The sequence below is a fragment of the Corvus moneduloides genome, chromosome 1 (assembly GCF_009650955.1).
Source record: "Corvus moneduloides isolate bCorMon1 chromosome 1, bCorMon1.pri, whole genome shotgun sequence".
NCBI lineage: Eukaryota > Metazoa > Chordata > Aves > Passeriformes > Corvidae > Corvus > Corvus moneduloides.
This window is the reverse complement of record NC_045476.1, coordinates 64425822-64446150: the sequence shown is the minus strand read 5'-3', so window position 1 is coordinate 64446150 and position 20329 is coordinate 64425822. Positions and strand designations below refer to the sequence as shown.

The 20329-nt window shown below is 41.1% G+C and overlaps 1 protein-coding gene across 1 annotated transcript in view; it reads left to right on the top strand.

Annotated features, from left to right (window-relative positions):
- ITGA8 (integrin subunit alpha 8) overlaps positions 1 to 11997 on the top strand; it is a 120569-nt gene extending 108572 nt beyond the window's left edge. Inside the window, exons 29-30 of the mRNA XM_032113233.1 lie at positions 6537 to 6659; positions 7920 to 11997. Coding sequence (XP_031969124.1) covers positions 6537 to 6659; positions 7920 to 8006 — 210 coding nt within the window. The 3' untranslated portion in view covers positions 8007 to 11997. The remainder of the gene's footprint in view (positions 1 to 6536; positions 6660 to 7919) is intronic.
- The last annotated feature ends 8332 nt before the right edge of the window (positions 11998 to 20329 follow it).

Genomic DNA, 20329 nt, shown 5'->3' with positions numbered 1-20329 from the left:
GTAAACATAAATGTGACTTCAAGCTCAAGGGAGCTTTTACATTCTATTTTGAGCATTTTTTGAGAACATATAAGAACATCATGCTGTAAAGGTATGGATGGGGACATGTAGGAGTACAAAAGAATTCCTGTATCTCAGCCTCTATAAGCAAAATTGCTGAAGACTAAAGGAAGGTCATGTCATCATGGGCAGCAAAAGTAGTAACACTAGAATAATAATTAATTTAGCTACTGTTTCTTAAAGTAGCATAATAAATTATGGAGAAGTTGATTTATTTTTTAAAGTGTGTCTTTCAGAGACCATGGGGAAAAAAAAAAAAAAGTGAGAATCCCACTAGCATGCACTGAATTCTGACCACAGATGCTGGAAGTTTGCACCAATAAAACCTAATTCCCATCTATACACATGGAACTGTTGGTGAACCAGCAACTTTCTACATGTGCTTCTCTCTGCTTTGTGCTCCCTTCAAGAGGAATCAAAGACTATTTTGAAGACACACTGAGTAACACCAAAATCAGAAGCAAAATCCAAACTGTACAAAATACAGTGGGAAAAAACCTAATAATTATCTTTTCTACTTAGAATGTGCTTAACTGGCACATTTTAAAAAGGAAAATAAAACCCTCCCCAGCAGAGCACTTTCATAAGCAACAAGTGACTTTCGTGGAACCACAAGAGGGGTTATGAAGTTAAGACTATCAGACAGCATCTGTGCTAAGACCAGCATGGATTTTATTTCCAATAGCAAACAAAGGCTCTGTCTGTAACTCTTGGGTTGACTTCACCCTCATCTCAGTGCTTGAGGCACCCTTTGCATACAAAAGGTGTGAGACATTCAGCAGTGTCAGAAGTCAATGGCTCCTCTCAAGTCTGTGAGCTGTGCTTTTCACCCACCTGACAGAGAAGCAAGCACTATTTTCAATGTTCCACATAAAGTCTTGTCCTGAGGAAAGCCAAGACACATCTAAAGTACAGTGTCAACATGCAACACTTGTGTAAAAATTCCACTTCTTATTGGCCACCTTAGTTGGAAACATTCCCTGGCTCTGATCCTGCAGTGCTAAACCTACCACATGGAGAAGAACAGAAATCCAAGCTGAAAATACAAACTTGTCTTAAATCAAAATCGTATGTAAAACTGTTGTGGACAGCATGGGGCGAAGAAGGGACAGTCCTCTGTAAAAATGGTGAAACAAGGCAGACAAAACTGAAGGAATGTTTTGTTTCTTTCTACCCCTCCAGCTTCTGTCTCAGCTCTGTGGGTGTTCAGGACTTGCAGTGTCAAACTGTTCAGCAGCAGTTGCATTAGTAGCCTTGCAAGTCTTTGTGTAGAGTATAAAGGGTGGCAGCCCGGGGGCATTATATCCTACTGGTAATGCACACAGGCAGGAGTGAGACTGATGCCTACAAATAATCCCCTGCTCAGGAAATAAATCTCAAGTACTTAGCACAACCATCCCCTCGCTTTTAAAACCTAAGACAAAGAAGGATTCATGGAAAAAAGTGTGTGGGTGCAACAGGATGGTTTCAGGATTTTAGCAGGCAAATGTCATTAGCTTTGGCTGCACTCAGGCTAAAAGAGAACAGAGATGTGCCAGCTTTGCAGCAGCATTCTGCTTAATACAGGATAGACTAATTTCTGCTGTCTGTTTTGCTCATTGCTGGTAATCTAAGGATTATAAACATGATACCCTGCTCTTCTAGATTACAATTCCTTGTTTATGTTTCAACATTTGTCAAGCTCCAGCTGAGCTACTGAAATTAAACCACAAGTTCACTTGACTGTCTGTAAAGGCAGAATGACAGAAGGAGGAAGGGAGAAAAGATTCTGAACCCGGGCAGCACAAGCAAGGCTGAGTGCTGCTATACCACTCATCATTATTCAGCATCCTCAGGAAGATCCACATGTCCCTATCTGGATCCATGCTGATAGGTGCTCTGTAGATACCAGAAGAAGAGCTAGCTGGTCTTATTGTTTTTGTAGCCTAAGAGGAAAGAAAACACAACAGACAAATACAACAAACATCTAGGAAGTGGCACATAAAAGAAGGCATGGAAAGGCAACATGGGTACTTGTATTTGCATACACTGCTATCAGCTTTATCCAAAATCTGTCTACCATCCCTAATGAAATAGTCTGTTTCCACTGATTGCAGGAGGATCTCAAACATGCTTTGAGGTCTGGACTGACCCTACCTAATTTTGAACAGTGAACTGGCACACATTAAGAGTCTAGTTGTTGCTCTGCTGCTGTGCAATCATATGTAGCCCTATGAGCCATTCAGACCCAAACACCAGGCAGCAGCTTACTTCACCCCTGTCTGAGAGCACCTGTGGTGCTGAAGTAGTTACCTTAGATTGGGTTAAAGTGGACTTGGTGCCCAAGGAACTGAGTCCTTGAGAGGCCTCCTAGACACAGACACTAGACAGGAGTAAGGCAGGTATTTATTTGAAAGTCCTTCAAAGGTACCCCCTGGGGCCAGAGGCTATTGCCAAGATGGACCCCAAGATGGACAACAGGTCACGAGTTCTTCACACTTTTTTAGGTTTGGTTCATTTGCATATAGGGTTGATTCTCCAATTAAAGCTTCAGTTTAATGATGTAATTTCCCTCCGTTTACCCCCCTTTAGAGGCTTTTCAGTTTATACTTTTTGGGCCTAGGACGGTCTGGGTGTCCTTGGAAAGCAGGCCCAGAGAGGCTTTGTTATGTCTACCTAGCACAACAGAGCAGAAATTAACAGGCTACAAGAAACTTCAGTTACACACTAAGCAGAACAGAATTTGAAAAATATAAAAGTTAAAACCTAAGGCATCAAACCAGATGTGGTTCAGTCAAATACTGTCTGAAGAAATGTGTAAACCAAAAGTTCTTCCTACAGTAGTACCTGCCCACTCAGATAATTTCCATATTCAGGATTACCATTTCAGTAGATTGTTGTCATGGTTTAGGAACGGTACTCCCCAGTTTAGTTCTCCCACTGTGACTCTCCAAATCATGCACCGCTTGCTCTCTTCCCTGCTTTCCCCTCCCTCTCACCCTGCAACAGGATTGGAGATAAGAACTGAAGGTAAAAAATGTAAAGATCTTGAGTTGAGATAAGAAAAATTTACAGAAAACAGCAATGAGATAAGAAAATTAACAGTAACAGCAACAATACTAATGACAGAGGGTACAAGAAAGGAAAGATTGTCAGGGAAACTCCCTGACAATAGACAATACTGACAGCTCCCTCTGCCATGCTTACTCAACTGGGAGGAACTTTGGAAGAGGCTCCCTTCCCCCAGCCTCAGCAATAGTGTGAGGTGGTATAGAGTAACCTTCAGGTCCTGGCCATGCCCCCTCCAGGCTACTCCAGAAATTAATCCTTTCCTGAAACCCGGGTGACCATCCATCTATCATGCCAACCATACCTGGCCAGCAGCTTGTCAAAATCCTTTTCTTCTGTTTTACTAATGTTCTACAATCCACCCTAAAGCAGCAATGCTGACTCCCATTTCCTCTTGTATTTATCTCAGTCACATTATGCCACCTAGGAGTTTGGTAGAAGCTATCAGTAGCAGAAATGGCAAAATAAAGTCTTTCCATGCAAATAGGTCTTCCCTGAGATTTGATCTTGCTGTATAATGGGGTCATTTTGTTAAACTTGAGACAACAGAAAGCACTGATTGCCTTTTATTTTTGCTGCTGTTTTACAAATATTTTTTAAGATGGTTTTGTAAGTGGTCTTTCACATTAGTGCTCCAGCTTCACAGCAACATGCTCAGGTAAGTGATAATGTTAAGAATAGAAACTACAGTGAAGCTCAAATCTTAGATGATTAAGATATGCAATCTGTATGTTGACAGTGTCGAGTCCTTTCCAAACAATAACTAAAATTTGTAACTTCCTGTGCATAGTACCTCAGAGTTTGCCAACAGAGGTGAATGAGTTGAGGTTTTTTGAATCAATCTGGTTTTCCTGTCTTGAGGCCCATGAATTTTCATCAGCACTTCCCAACTCTTGTGCTGTATGTGATCAGGCTTGCTTCAGGGCAGCATACATGCTTTTCAAGCAGTAGAAGGGAGATGCTTTCTTGCTTGGACAGCTGAGCTCATTGTTTTCTACAGGCTTCAAGCAGCCCCTTGTAACTGCATCCTTTCTGTTTTCCCTGGTCAGTTAGCCTTTTACTTGAATTCATCTTTTTCCTTAATTGGCTTTTCTCGGGAAGAATCTCTGCAGACAGTTCAGATGACCCTTCTCTCATTTGCTCTGCCCTTGCATTTTAATGCCACTCTGAGACACAAGCAGAGCCATTCAAAAACATTTTATCCTCACTAAATGAGCTCTGCTCTAGCTGAATCTAATGATGCAGAGAGGCTATGAAATTTTGCAGTGGTTAAGAAGCAACCCAAAGAGGAGGCTGGCAAAGGAAATGGTATTCCTGCACTGGCATGGTTGATCACTTGATCACACCATCAGGCTATCTGTTGGGACATAAGGGTGGGATTTCATGGGTTGTTTTATTAATGCTTTTTGCCTTAAAATAATTTTTTCTTGCTTTAATTAGCTCTCATATTTATTCTTTGTAGATGTTATCTTTTTGAAATATTTTAGACTTATGACTAGTTAGAGCTGCTCCAAAGATGTATACTAGCTGTGTTTGTTAGATCAGCAGTGGTGTGGCCAGCACTGCAAGTACTTCATCTTCAGAGCCAATGTTAAAGTGCAGACACCAGGACTGCGTAGTGTCTTGGAATTTTCTGTGTAACTCTCAGTGGAAGCTTTGGTAGAAAGCAAGTAGTACCCTACATAGAAAGTTTGTCCCTACATTTTGTTTCCTGGTGAGGGATGCTATAAAAATATGTGCATCAGAAGAGCTCACCAGACTGCCGTCTCTGTAAGCGCTGTGTCAGAGTAGGGAGCAGTTGGCTGCACAGATGAAGTAAGTGAAAAGGACTGTTCAAAAGTGTCTTCCAGTTAAGCCTGACAGTAGCTGAAAGACAGATCTACTGGTGCTTTCAGAATGAAAAGTCTATGAAAGAATGCTGATCATAAGAAAAAGTGAGAGAGGAAAGGACTGGATGTGGCAGAAAGGATACAATTACTAAATTTGCCACCTTCAAGGAGAGAAGTGAGAGGCATGGGAATGGAAACAGTTTTGAGCTGAACTACAGAGTTGTGTCCATTCTTAAAATGTAGGCTGCTGTTTCTTCAATGAACAAATTAGAAATCAGTATTGTGTTAAATTTCTAGTGCATCAATCACTAAGGTAGTAGCAGAAAAAAAAAAACCATAGAAAATTTACAATGAGTGCAGCTCAGGGACTGGGAAATAGTCAAACTTATTAAAAAGAGTAGATTTCCTAGCTGTACCTTGAGCACAGAAGAGGAATATCATTTGAGAGTTTGTGTCATCAGTTTCTTTGCAAACTGATTTCATCATGTCATAAAGCAAATAACTCCTATCTGTCACATACTTATCCTGTGTAAGGGAGACTAGGAGTAGATGAGAGGGGTCCAAGAGAAAACCCAGGAGAGAAATCACTTCCTAGGCTAACAGCAAAGAGAAAAGTTTGAGAAAATGAACTAAAACTGAAGGGATATAATTGTGTCAGAAGAGCTAAGGAAAGCTCAAAATCATTCCTTCCCAGTTGGGAGCAGCAGGGACAGAGCAAATATTCAGTGAGAATGATGAGGAGTCTTCCAAGCAGAGTCTGAGAGCATATAATAAATTTTGTACAAGGTACAGAAAGGAGAATGAGGAGGAGAGAGTGGATGTCCCCAAAAGGAGAAATGCAGAAGGGTTATTACTACTCTTTGTCCACATGAAGGTCTAAAGAGAGAGGTTTGCCAAGTCAATTAAAACTTTGATAACTGATGTTAACATCTGCTTCTTTGTAGAGCCTCAGACAAGGAAAGAGCGCATTTCATGCTTGTTTCTCATTTAGGCAATAGTCGGTATGCTTGGCTTCTTTTAAAGAAGATAATATCATACTGTGCATTAGGCTTTATCACAAGGACAATACACACTGCTTGAGTTTCATTTTTTGACTGCTTAGCTGAAATGCAAATCATCTGAAAAAATGTGTACGAGTATGTCAGCAGAAATTAAAATAAGAAAAATGTATCTGGTATGTACTGTGGTTTGAATTAAGAGTTTGGGCCAAAGTCAACCATTGTTTCAGAGTAATTCAGTGCCATTCAGTGTAGTGGCCTAAGCTGCACCAGCATTCATGTGAGCAGAACTTTGTTCCTTGAATGTTCTTGAAGCATCTGCACAGAAGGGCATTATTTTGCCACTGTATTATGGGGAAATTATTTGTATGTCTGATACACAAAATTTTTATATATGTGTGAATTCCATTTCTAATAATTATCATGAACAGGTGGAAAGGAAATTACAATAAATGAAGCCAACATGGGTGAATTTTGGTCAATGTGAATTTCTAATCTGCAAAATGCTGTTAAAGTCAATGCTTCTAGTCTCTGTATTCTACTACCAGATTTGCTTTACTTGCTTCATTTTTGTTCATTAAATGTATTCCTTTCATTGCAGATCAGAACGTCTGTCATTTGGTCCACCCCAAATGTCTCCTTTGAGATCCCTTTATGGGTTATAATACTAGCCATACTTCTTGGACTACTAGTACTAGCTCTGCTGACACTAGCTTTATGGAAGGTATGTTGCATTATTTCTGTTACCGTTGCCTTAAAAAAACCCCTGGAAGATACTAACAGATAAAAAGAGAGGCTAGAATTTTGTGATCTTTAACAGTTTGGAGCAAAAGCAACAGTACACATGTCTTTTTTGTTTTGGCCTTTCTGATATGTTAGTGTCATTGACCTTTATGCAGGGAACTTGTTCTCCAAGTCCTCCTTTATTATTGAAGTCCAGTTATAAATGGGCATACAGAGTTTGGCTCTGTTTCCCAAGACCTATGATCCTCTATCTCAGGATGTTTAGGTTCAAAAAGAAGTTACTCTAACTTTGTTTTCTCTGAATAATTCAGGAATTTCCAGTTTTTGTCAGCATGGAACAACACTACCAGTTCTGAGAATTAATTTTTAGAAGATTTCCTTTTATATTAATATATCATATATTTTGGTTTTTAAAGTTTTCTATTTTTGTGTTGGTTGTTACACTCCCTTCAGAAGTTTTAAGACAAGTTTCCAGTAACTGCTATATTACAGGGAGCCAGTGTAGCTTTTGTCCATCCTCTCAGTTCACATTAAAAATAAGATTGAAGTAATTCCTTAAGCTAGGATATGGCTCATCTGTCTATAGCTGCCTAAAGGTTATGGTTAGGTGTACAGCCTATGCTAACTGCCCAACTTCACCTAGTAAGGTAGTAACAGCAGCAAAAAGCTATGTCTAAACATGAAGGAGGAGAGAAATTACCTTTTGGTAATTACCTTTTAGTGGTACATTCCTTTGACCACTTGTGAACTTTCAACCTTTCAACTGAAAGAGTGACTTTTAGGCAGTTAAAGTAAGGTGAGAGAAATCTAATCTTTAGTGATCTTTAGATTGGGTCACAATACTGTCCTGTGGACATTTCCCAACACATAATTCATCTCTGTTATTATTACTGCTTGTCAGTCTAAATCTCTTTTCTGAATGAGCGCCTCGCTGAACTGAGATGAGCAGATTTCTCATTCTCATCAGTCCATATCACCATTCAGACCAACTTTACATCTCCTGCAAAGACATGTAATATAATTTGGATTTTTAAAGCTCTGCTTTGGAACTCAGTGCCTTGCACCTAAAACTTTCAAAGGGAATGATTTGGATAGAAATAAAATACCTTCACAATCTATCAACCTGCCATACATTGTGTCCGACATTTCAGGTTGCCTGAGTGAAGAATGAAACTGCAGCTGAGTGTTCCTGTGGTTGTCTTACCATGATGTCTTTGTTTCTGTTGATTGTTTTCTGCAGTGTGGCTTCTTTGACAGAGCTAGACCTCCTCAAGATGACATGGCTGACAGGCAACAGCTGACAAATAACAAGACTACTGATGCGTAAAGGAAGAGAGTTACAGTTCAAGTCAGAATCCTGCCTGAGACTAGAAACACAATGAGGATTAAATGAAAGATTCCTTCCAACAGTCTTCCTTTGTACCAGGAAGTGACATTGTATCAATCTGATCTATGCAATGTTCTGAGAACATGCCGCATGATGGCCATCCTTGCCAAAGAAAGCAACTTTATCACTACCTTATAAACATATTCACCACTGAACAGAATGTTCATCCCATATTCCAGTCAGTCTACGTTTCAGCAGATGCTTTTGAGCGCATGTGGTATACTGAGATGCTTCCAGAACAAGTCCAAATCTCTCAAGGAGAGAATGCCTTCATTGCTGTATTATCTAGAAGATGAACCAGGACAAAACTTCTGAATGCTACTGTATCATGCAGAATACCTTTGAAACCTCCCTAAGAACTTTTATGAAATTATGGCTCAGGGAGACAGGCAATATATCAGTACTGTGAAAGTACTTCTGAAACACAAAGGTAGTCTATAAATAACTTTATAGATGGGGCACAATTATTTATTTTTCCACCTTTTGGAATAAGTATCTGATATAATAATCAACATAGATTTTGAGAGAAGAAAGGAAAAAAGAATAGAAATAGTGTACTTACTTTGCATGTAAATAGAAGAGTAAACCCATTGTACACCCAGAACACAACTTCCTTGGCTGAAAGGTGTTTTGCAAAGCAGAAGATTTATGGAACACTTTACAGGATGAGATATATGATAAGCAAGTACACATTGTATCTCTTTCAGCCCAGAGCTGGCAGTATCACACCCAGATAACTAAATCCATGCACAGTATAGAGCAGGGATGAGTTACCCTGTCCTTGCTTTGCTGAGGGCTGGCAGCTGTACACTGACACAGGATACAGTCATTTCTGAAACACTGTTTTAAATTATCACAGCCACACTGGTGATATTGAAAAGGCTTGGAGGGTTTGAGCTGGGGTAAATTTTCTTGGCCATTGCCCTGTTACTTCATTGAAATTGCCTCTTAAAATGGAACAGCTACTGCCATAATTGTTCACCTAAAGAAATCTTGGTCTTTTTCATTTTTCAAACTACAAACTGGCAGCATCTTAAAAGTAATGCTTTTGGCAAAGTTTAGGGATTAATAAAATTATTTTTTAAGCGAAGTCTTGCAGGAAAGGGTGGCAGGATTTGTATTTGTGCAGAAAAATAGCATGCCAGCCAGCCAAGCATTAACAAAAAGAAGAAAAGAGATTTTGAGGTAAAGAGTAAAAATACACACTTAGTATTTACTATTTTTTTCTGGGTTTAGGATTCTGAAGAAGGGATGATTCTTTCCCTTCTATCAGCAAATGGTCTTTATCCCAGCAGGGACTGTAAGGCCTGATCTGTGCAAATTTGTATGTGAAAGTTTGAGTCTTTCAGTGCTGTCTGTGAGTGTGAAATTAGCTATATTGTGTAAACGTCAGGAGGGATTGTTCATTTTATGAAACATACACACCACTTGCCTTCTCCTGAGTTCCTTTTCTTGCCAATCCATCTCAGCTTCTCAACTGGTAATGGCCTCGCCCATTCTGCCACTTTTTGGCTCATTTTAAATAACTGCCCTTCTGCTTCCTAATACTTCAAGATAGGAGTAGTCATGAGACATTGTCAGTTCTGTCAGTCTGACATGAGATTTTACAGGTCTATCATTTCTTTCAGACTGACCTGGGAAATCCAAGCAGGAGCTGTGTTCTGCCTTCATATCTAAGGCAAATTAGCAAGAAGATCTTTATGGAGTCTTTAGTTTATCAGATGCAGTGTGCCTGGGTCACAGGACTTCCTTAGAGGAGGAGACATGTGCCTCTGAACACAAAGATGAAGCACCTGTGTGCTTCACACAAGCAAGCACCTCTGTTTCCTAGAGATGGGGAGGCCTGACATCTTCCCAGTCACCCAGAAAACCATTAACAGACTCCTTCCCCCGAAGGGTTTTGAGCTGCTCCCTTGTAGATTAGAGACAACAGCTGATAAATGCCACCACAAAGCACACCTGTCCCATATTTGCACACCTCTGTATCCCATACATTCCAGGCAAAATCATCCTTCCATGAAAAAATAAAGTGAGCTTCCAGCTTTTGTAAATATTTAATTGTTGTGTGTAGCAGCTTCAGAAATAACATCAGCAGCTCATTGTAATCACATCATCTGCACAACTCTGATGAAATAGCACCATAAGGAGATACCGAACACAGGACTTCTGTATGTGCAATACTTTGTATTTCTTATATATCTGAAGCATGTTTACACTGGCATTTGTGGTTATTTTTTAAATTTTTGAATATAGTGATAATGATTACAATAAAGAAAAAGGAATAGGGGAAGAAAAAAAAAGGAAAACAAACACAGCACTGTTCAGTATTTCTTGCAATGTGTTTTCAATCCGACATTGTTCTGAGGATGGGACTAGGTGACCTAGTAAGTTCTTTGCAGTTGTAATTTCTACAGTTCACTTTTGAGCAATTACTCTCCATTTTAATGATGGGCAAAACATGTTCAGATACTAAATTTAAACAAAAAAGAACCTCAGTGACTGTTGGGCCTGGCTGAAATCCATTGGCTGCAGCTGTGTAATGTCACTGGAAACCAAATTAGAGGCACATGATCTGACAAACAGTTACTTTGAGCGATGCTTTGTTTTATATTTCTACATCCTTGTAGATTAAACTTCCCCCGTGGAAATGCCTGGAGTTGTGTGTTGTCAAGGACTGTAGTCTATTCCCAGCATTTGTGGATAGTTTTGGCTGCAAATTGCAAACAGCTTTGTGAAGATTTCTGGGTTTAGTGCTTTCCAAGAGTGTTTATTCCCTGGGGAGATTGCATCCTGGATGTGGACACTAGCAGGCAGTTGACATAATCTTTCCCCCCAGTATATTAGTAATGTGCTGCATGATAACCTCTGCCACATCCTGAACTGAATGATGACTGAATGTGATGTCAGCTTTATAATGAGTTACTAAATGCAGCTTTCTGTAAAAGTAATTCGGCCTTATGCTTCCCAATGTATGTGGCAAGATGCTAATTGCAGAGAACGTGGGAGTAGGCCAGAGAGCAGGAAAAACAGATTACTTAAAAAATCAGTCTTTTAAAACTATATTGCTATGACCACCACAGCAGTCTGCTAAACAGAGAGACATTTATCTTATTTCATATGCTTCTTGCTGAATTTGAGAAAGGCTGTATGCAGCAGACTGTATCATATTTTCTGTTTCATGAAGATCTCAGAATTTACATAACAGGGATCAGTATACTTGAATATGTTTTCCCTTACGGATTTAGTCTTTAAAGATATTTAGCAAATACAATTTTAATTTTACCACAGGATAATTTTTTCTTGTCATCATTCTGTAACTCACTTGGAGTTTTTCCTGTTTTTCACAGCTTTTACAGGTTTCCCACATTAGACAGCTCTTGAAAACAGTACTGATTTTCTCTGCATTTTAGCTGTGAACTTTCCATCCATTAGCATGAAAGATCTTCTGGTAGGCATAGCTTACATTAACTAAAAAGCCGTTTGGGAACCAACAAAACACCTAGAGATACGGAGGGGAAAGAAAGCCCCAGCCAGCCATAGCCTATGGTATTCCACTCCATTGCAGCAGGCTTTTTTTTTCATTAAATACCATCTGACACACTGCCTTTAGGAATTGTTTATGAGTGAGTGTTTTATTTATGATTGTGGGCAAAGATCCATATTAAAATGTAGTGTAATGGCAGTGCCTTTTAACAATAAAAAGTCTTCAACTCAGCTTGTGCAGGCACCATGATGTGACACAGCAGGAATTCTTTTAATATGGAAGGACTGTTCTTGTTTTGCCTGTGTGTTGTATTGGAGAGGCACTTAGCTATTCAAGATACTACCCTACTGTACACAGTGATTTTTAGCAAAGAAGAATGGAAGTAATTGTTCAACTCACTTTTCAGATGGTTTCATTTGTTTTCAACATGTTATTCTACTTAACCAATGTACTACATTTCATTTGGTTGTATATTGTTCTTTGTTTCAGTGAGGGTTTGTAAAGCAGACTTCAGGAACTGTTTTCAAAACTGGACTGCATCAGACAGTATTGCTTTTCCAGAGGCCACTCAGGATAACAGCAGCAGAGCAGAATTCAGGATGCTGTGTGAATTGGTCAGTGCATTACATGGGCTAGCTTCCTTTTCAGCAGTTTACCCAAGTTCATATTCAGAGTCATATTAAAAAAAAATCAACCTTAGATTCTTCATTTCTCTTGTCAAGGCAGGCCAGGGTGTGCCCTGTTTATCATTGCTATAAAAGCCAAACACCAGGCAGTTCTCCCAGCAAAGCTGAGGAGGGCGTGCTTTAAACTTGCACAAGACCAGTGTTGCACAAAGCAGCCAAACCAAGTGTATGGCAAGAGCACAAATACCATCTCTCTTGAGGTGTTCTCCTGGTCATGAAAGTTAACATTTCCAGCAAAAGCACTCTCCCCATTTATCGCATTAGACCTGCAGCACCAGAAAATAATTTCTGAAGCTGCAAAAAGTTTCCATAGATTTCATATTCTTCGTTGAAATTTTTCATTATGAATTTATGTGATATTTCTTGGCTCTCGAAATACCCTTACTGATTTTTTGTTGTTGTTGTTGGTCCTTAATATTTTAATAGCATTTGGGAAAAGATAGGTCAGCATAGTAAGACCTGAAAAAAAAATACATTTAAACTAACAGTGAAGTCTCACAGGAGACCCAGGCTTATATCTGGATTTTTTTTTTCCATTTTAGGCTTGGAAGAGGTGTCAGGAGATAGATCAGGTGGAGAGTGTTCTGACTTTGTTGTAAAAAATACTCCCATGCCAACTAACGTGAAAACCAAAATATTTTGTTCTAAAGATCCAGATCCAGGTCTATCATCTCCTCCTGTGTGCCCTGTGTATGGGAACAGGCAGAGCACAGGTAACTGACACCATTAAACTAGGGGTAGAATGAGACATTCACAATTTGACCAAGAAGAAACTTTCTTGTGGAGAAGGACAAAGACTAAATTTTCTTGCTGGCTAAAATTGGGAAAGAACTGTTTTTCTTAAGGAGAATGTGACACCATGGAAGCCCTGCCCTTCAGGCGCCATGGGTACAAGAATAAACACAAGGTGGCTGGGCACAAGGGACTTGCTATCAAGCAGTTAAGGAGGCTGTGGGATACTACATTAGCTATAAACAACTTAAAGGGAGGAGGAGGCTCTAGAGGAGAAATCAAACCTTTAAACATATAGATGTTACAGATCAGAAGCAACAGAGAGGATGATTAGTAAAATGGATGACTGGAAATAAGGCTCAGCTACAGCAGATGAGAAGTTGTGACCCCAGAATATGAGATTAATGATCTACTAGAGTGATCTGATTTTTTTTTCACAATGGCGAACTGATTCATTGCTCATGCAAAGTTTGAAGAAGACTATTTCCGTAGCAATTAGATAACAAAAGGAAAAATATCTGCAGCTGTGACAGGCTTACTGCGTTAACTGTGAATTCTCTCATTCCTAAATGAAGGGCTGTATTCATTGACTTTGAGAGAAGGAAGGAGGTGATAGAGACATGACACTTGAATTTTTTCCAGCTTCTGGCTTCACTGCTGTTTCAGAGTGACTTCAGTATTTGCTGAGGCACTGTGACATCTTTCACTGTAGTGGTACAGGCTGTGCTATCCAAAGGTAATAGAAAGACTTTTCTTTCAAACCAGTAAAAACTAAATCTTTTGTGGAAACTTTCTGTTTCTTTCTGTTTTCCTGTTTCCAGGAAACCTAAGGAGTAAAGAGGTGTTTAAGTGGGATGGTTTTATTTATCAAGTGTTGCTACATGCACTAAGAAGCTTCTCCATACATGTAGAAAGCTTTGGTCTTTATAAAAAGTTTCGAGTAGTTAAACTGAAGCAATTCTTTGCAAACAGATGAAGGAGGCACAACTGAGGCAGCAATGGAATTGCAAAGTTAATTGATGTAGTGAAGGTGACAGACCTATTTAATTTTGGCTGTACTGAATGCTTGACATTTTCAAGGTTTACTAGTTCTTTAATTCTGCATCTAATATATTATGGTACCAATGAATTAGACATTTTTAACAGTGATATTGATGTTTAATGTAACAAGATACTCACTAACAGATCAGACAAGGCAGTTACTCTCACAAGAGGAGAAAATGCTAATACCATAACAGTTTTCAGTCCTTTGGACATACTCGCTTTGCCTCAAAGATTTCTGAAGCTTGTGCCTCTGCTCTGTTGAGTGCTGCTTCATTAATATTATTTGCTTCATTGGCTCCTCCACACTCAGCTGGTTTGGATGGTTGAGAATCAATGCCACCTCCTCTGCATCTGCTTCTTGTTTAAAATGCTGAAGATATCTCCTGTCTCATGAACATGTCTGCAACTTTCAGTAATTCCCATGTGATGGATGAGAATATATTCTACTTGATTTTGGGGGGAAGGGGTGTTTAGTCTCTACCCCACTTTTCTAATGCCCATATATACACAAAAAGTCAGTCCTATGGTATCTATTACAGACTATTTCACTAAGCAACCAGCCAAGTCTTTGTTCTGTAATTTAGTAGAACAAAGTAAGCCTGAACTTGGCCCCCCAGCCATTTTAAGCAAACATCTGTGTGAAACCATTGACTCACTGCAATGTCTTTAAGAGGAAATCTTGTAAAATATGTTGTGGGCTCCTCACTGTCATCGCTACAGTTCTTACGTTGTGTCAAGTGTATGTTCTTAATGTAGATCATGCTTAGCAGATTTTATTATCTTGAAAATGCTTTCTCTGGAGAGTGGGAATGAAGTGCAAGAAAAAATGTGGATTGTCTTTTGCAAGCACACTCAGAGCTGGTGAACTTTTAACTACCAGCCCCTCAAAAGGATCTCCTGAGCAGGTCTGCGAGAGGAGGGGAGGTGGCAGCATGGATTGTGAGCACCACCAAGGAGGAGCAGTGCCTGGAAAGAAGTGGATTGGCTCCAGCATACAGCATTGTCCCAGACCTGGCATGAAGAAGTGTTTCCTCAGCTGCCATAGGACTCAGGGGCTCTGTGCTTGGCCTCCCTTTTTCCTGAAGCTCTCTCTTCCTTTGTCTGCGCCCCTTTGCTCCCTCCCCTCGCTCCCTCCTGCAGTTGGTGTCTTGCCTACCCTCCAGCCCCCTGACAGTTCCTGCTTGTGCTTCCAGCCATTAATTCCCCCCAGCCTCCCCACACCTCAGTGGCAGCAGCTCCCCAGCTCTCTCTATCTCCCCACTTGGGACTTCACCAGCTGCTTCCTGGCCCTGTGATGTGATGGGGCCCCAGTTGGGCACCACAGGTCTCCCAAAGTCAGGTCTCACTCCGTGGCTACCCCCTGCCTCCTCAGGGAGGCTTGGGCAGAGCTCAGTCCAGCCAGAGCAGATACAGCAACCATGTACTTCACACAGGGTTGCTCAGTGGGATGGCATCCCCAAATCATTCATATCCCGCTGTTTTACACCCACATATGCCTCCTCAAAGATAAACCATCTCTCTGTTCTGTTCATGTTACTCCATCTCTACCCCATTTTTGTTTCTGGAATGATCCCCCATGTCCCAGAACAATGTCCCGGCCCATTCCTTGCAGACCACCTCTCAAAACAAACTCTCCCAGTGACCTTTTACTAACTGAGCTCTGCCTGTTCCTCTTGGCTGCTAAGGCAGGCCCAATCCCCAAAGCTGCCCACATAATATGTACCCTGGATCTTTCCAATATCTCTCTCGCCACTACCCCAGGCCACTCAGCTCTTTCCCAGTGTACACTGGGGACATGGGAGGGAAGGGATGGTCTTGTGCTTGGCTGCTGGGCTGAGCTTGGGCAGTGGGAATTGCCCACAAACTTAATGTAATTTCGGGAAAGCATTTCATCCCTTGCTTCCTCATCTGCAGCAGGGCTGCTAAATAACAGTGCTGGATACATGTCACAAATAATAAACTCCTCAGGTGGAAACCAGGACTCTCCTATTTCTCTAAGGCTGAACCAAGCTTAAACACCCATATCAGTGCTGAGTAACATCAGCCTCCATGGACCAGCTGCTGCAAGTTCAAGTGCCTGTATTGAGGAAACATGTGACTGCTCCCTTTCTTTCCCCACAGACCCATAAAACCATATAGGGTTATTTCTTAGCTGCTTATGCTTGCATTATTTGGGCCATCAGTTATAACTGGTGAAATAAAGTAAAAAGTAGTAATGGATACTGTGATTTGAGCTATTTATTCATTCCAGGCTTGCAGAAAAAAAGTCTGCTTATTCCATTCTCATCAATCCAATATATATGAAGCTACTAAACTGTCATACAAATAATAGTTTTCCAAGCTGCTGTGTAGAACAATTCAGGTGGGAAGAACTAGTAATATTAAGTACTTACCTTTTCAACTTTGGATCCATGAACACTAAAAGGATCAAGCTTGTATTTCTTTTGGACATAGAATTATATAGGAGTTAAATGTCACATCTAGAGCTTCTCTGGAATTACTCTGGAGGTTTTCAGCAATGAGATAGAAATGCAGTGCCTTGTCTTTGCTCTACTGCACACCAGGCTATTGCATTTTTTATTTCTGTAACAGAAGACATGCACAGTCCTGAATGGGAGTACAGGTACACAAGCAACCATGAATCAGATCACTGAAGAGGATTTTGAGGAATAAAAGTGTATGTCCCTGAGCAACAGCCAAGCTGGTGTGTTGACTCAAATAAGGAGTAGTTACAGATGAAGCAACTGGGTCACTTGAATCCCTGGGTGCTCTCCAAAAAATCAGACCTGCCTGAAGCTGAGCAGTCAGAAACATTGTAACACTTGACGGTCTTGGCCTAGGCATGACTTCTTGTCAAACGGAGCAGGATCACTTCATATCAGCATCCAAAGCTGCCGTAAAACCACCATGAGTAGAAGAGACTGGCAGTGTAGCCTGTGTGTTAGCAATGCAGCTCCTTGTTTTAGCTGGCTTGTGTTACAGATGTAAGGATGACGTGTAAAGCTTTTGTAAAAGCTGTCTTTTTCTTCTCCATGTACTCCAATGATGCCTACAGCTTAAAAAGCTGGATAGAGTCAGTCTCTTAATTTGCCCTCCAAGTCCTGAATTTTTTGCCTCATTAGATAACAGGCACCAGCTGACAAACACCTCAAATGCTGGTGCCCTAAGGAGGAATGAAGCAATTTTCCATATGATCTACTGTCTTAACTATTTCGTTCAACTGTTCAGTGCTTCCACTGAACACTGAGGATCTGTGGGGGAAGTGCAGGATTTGGGTGTTGGCATGCCTTTACTATGTGCTAGGCATAGAGCAAATTTGTGGCACAGAAGGCCTGCATTTCAAATATGAAATATGGAGCAGCAGATGGATGTAATAAACAGCACCATACAGAAACAATGACATGATTATGAACAGCATAATAAGCAATGGTCATAGCATGCCAGGGCCATCAGCAGACTTCCTATTCTGGATTCCTAAATTGGGCATCATAATACCTAAATAGAAGTCATCTGGCCCATCAAGGCAACCCAGGGCATCTCTCCTAGTTACTCCAATGCCTTATACAGCCAGTGGATGTGACAGCTGTGGGTTTACTCTCCAGCAGCTCCCTTGAGCCCATCTGGTGACATTCGAGCCTGCTGCCAAGGAGGAAACAGCAGGCATCAACTTGGGCTCTTTTCCTGCCTTGCTGAGGGCTGAGGCACTGGGTGCCACTGGGATGTACTGTCCCAAGGCCACTTTTCAGAAGAACACTGGTGTGCAAGGTAGGGGAGACAAGCAGGCAGAGGTTGTGCCCAGGAGCTCGTCTCAGCCCTGTGTTGCCACTCTGCTCTGGCTGTGTTGTGCTGTGGTTCACAGCAGCCCGCGATGCAGAGGGATTACAGAGAGAATGGAAGGGTCTGGCTGCAGTCAACTGAGTAGAGTGATCTTCTGGGACTGGAAAGTTGTGGTCTGTGCTCATAGAAGTGAGTGGGTTCCATCTTCTGTATTACAAAGTGCTCAAAGCATGGGCATTTATGAACTCCAAGAAGATATCCTCTCTCCAAGTGCCCATGTTTGCTGTCCTGTGGTTCCTAGGTGTCCAGCATCCTTTTCTGCACCAATGGCACTAGTACTGTGGGAAGGATGATGCATGTGTCTCTTCCCAGATATGTCCATCACCCAGTTATGGTCCTCTTCTGAGAAGTAAATGGTTGTTCACATCCTGACAGGTTGAATTAATTCTAGTGTTCACTCACTCTGCTTTATGGCTGAGTACAGTGGCCAAGAGGCTGTTACACATGTAGTGTCCCTTTCTCCTCTGATTCTTTCTTGAGCCTGTCAGTGTGTGGCACCATCTAAACAGGCTCAGTGGCTTTCGGCCTCCCACAGACTTTGACTCATTCTGCACCAGTTGCAAAAACTGTGGAAATGAAGTGCTCATGCTGATACACTTCTGAGTTTGTGCTATGATGTGTGAGCATCCACAGACAGCAGCAGTAGAAGCAGCACTGTTAAGGCTGGATACCTCTATGGGCTGGCTGCCCCAACAGTATGTGGTCCAAATTACTCTATTGAACTAAGGCTCCTAAATTTCTGTTAAATTGGCCCTAGGTTTGCTAACAATCAGTCTAAATGTGATCCCTTGCCAATAAATGAACTTGAAGAAGTCTGGAATTCCAACTATGTTGTTTGAGATCCCCAATGAATGTCGTGGAAAGTTTACAGCCTTACCATGTTCTGCTAATCATTTAAACATTTAACTTGTCAGATGCTCAAAGGTTCATCATTTTCATGTTCAATTTCCTGAATATACCAGGAAAATTTTTTCCAACTTGACCATTCAAAACAAGCAACTGTATTTGTATGTAGGCACCTAAATCAATGCTTTGCTCTGCCATGCTCTGAACTCTGATCTCTGAAAATCAGCCACTCTAGATACCTACATATGGCTTTAGGGACCTAAGTCTTGGCAGCCAAATTCATGTTTGTGATACTCTCACATGTTTTCAATAAGAATCTAAACATAAACCAGACCAAAAACCAGAGAAGTGGGGGGAAGGAAAGAAAAACAATGCTCTGTAGGATACCTACGTGTTGACATAAAATATGGAATAATCCCATCCGACTGCATCTGTGTGTGCAGAGTTTTCTTTCAAATGTGAATTACTGAATCAGTAGTTCAGCCTGTCCTTGGAAGAGAACTACTGTATCTCACACATACCGAGACAGCAGGTTCCACACTGAGATGTTTTGCAGTGGAATTCAGGTGCCCACCACGCCTCAGCAGAAGGTCTTCACTTGCTTCCAGGTCATCTTCTGGGCCTTCTCAAAAATGAATTTTGGTGTCACTGATGAGTAAAGGTTTTTGTATTTTCTGTTCTTATTCTGTTCTCTTAGCTGACCTGTGCCCCCGGGCTGCAGCTCTGGGCATCAGGCCCACTCTGCAAACTGACAGCCTCAGGAGGGCTTCTGGGTGAAGAAAAAGTTAATGATATGAGGTCACATTTGGCAGCATCTAGGAGATGCCCAGGGTTTCTGGCATCAGAAATTACTTGATCTGTTTTTAAAATTACAATTTTCCAGTGGGGTTTGTTTTTAAAGGTACAAATATGATACACACACCACCCAACCTGCAACATCAGGAAAAGGTAAATATCTGCTTGAAGATCCCTTGACAAGCTGTGCTCTATGTTTGTTCAGGGAAAATAAGCCCACTTTTTCTTTTCATTAATGTGGCCAGACAGAACAATACATCAGCAGAGTCAATACAATCTGCTGCTGTGATTTCTCCATCCAGTAGACTGAAGTCCAAAAAAACCCCAAAATTCTCCTGGGGTCTACACTTTCGTCTTGCAACTCCTCTCTCTGCTCAGTTGGTTCTCTGGAGAACAGCACAGCTGTGAACATGCTTGGGCAGGTCCATCCACAGCTCCTCTGGGAGGAGAGCAGAGTTTGGGGATTTCTGTTAAAAGGCAGCACACCTCAATCAGCACTTCAGCTTTTATCACAATATTGTTAGTCACCAAAAGGTCAAAATAGCACACATGATGGTGGTCCCCTTAACCCTGCCCTTAGTCACAGTGTCAGATAGAGTTCCCAGCCTGGGGGACCAAAGGTGTTTTATTCTTTTATCATGCCTGGACAAAGGTGTAGCTGCAGGGACCCTCCAGCCTTGAAAACTAGGAAGTATTCTTCATGCAAGACTGGAAGGTTGTATGCCTATGCCCAAAACTTAAACTGAAATCCAGAATTATCACCATACTCTTACAAGGAAAACACTTTAAAAATGTGAAAATTGAGTGCTTTCACTGTGTACATTCTTCCTGCTCTAGAG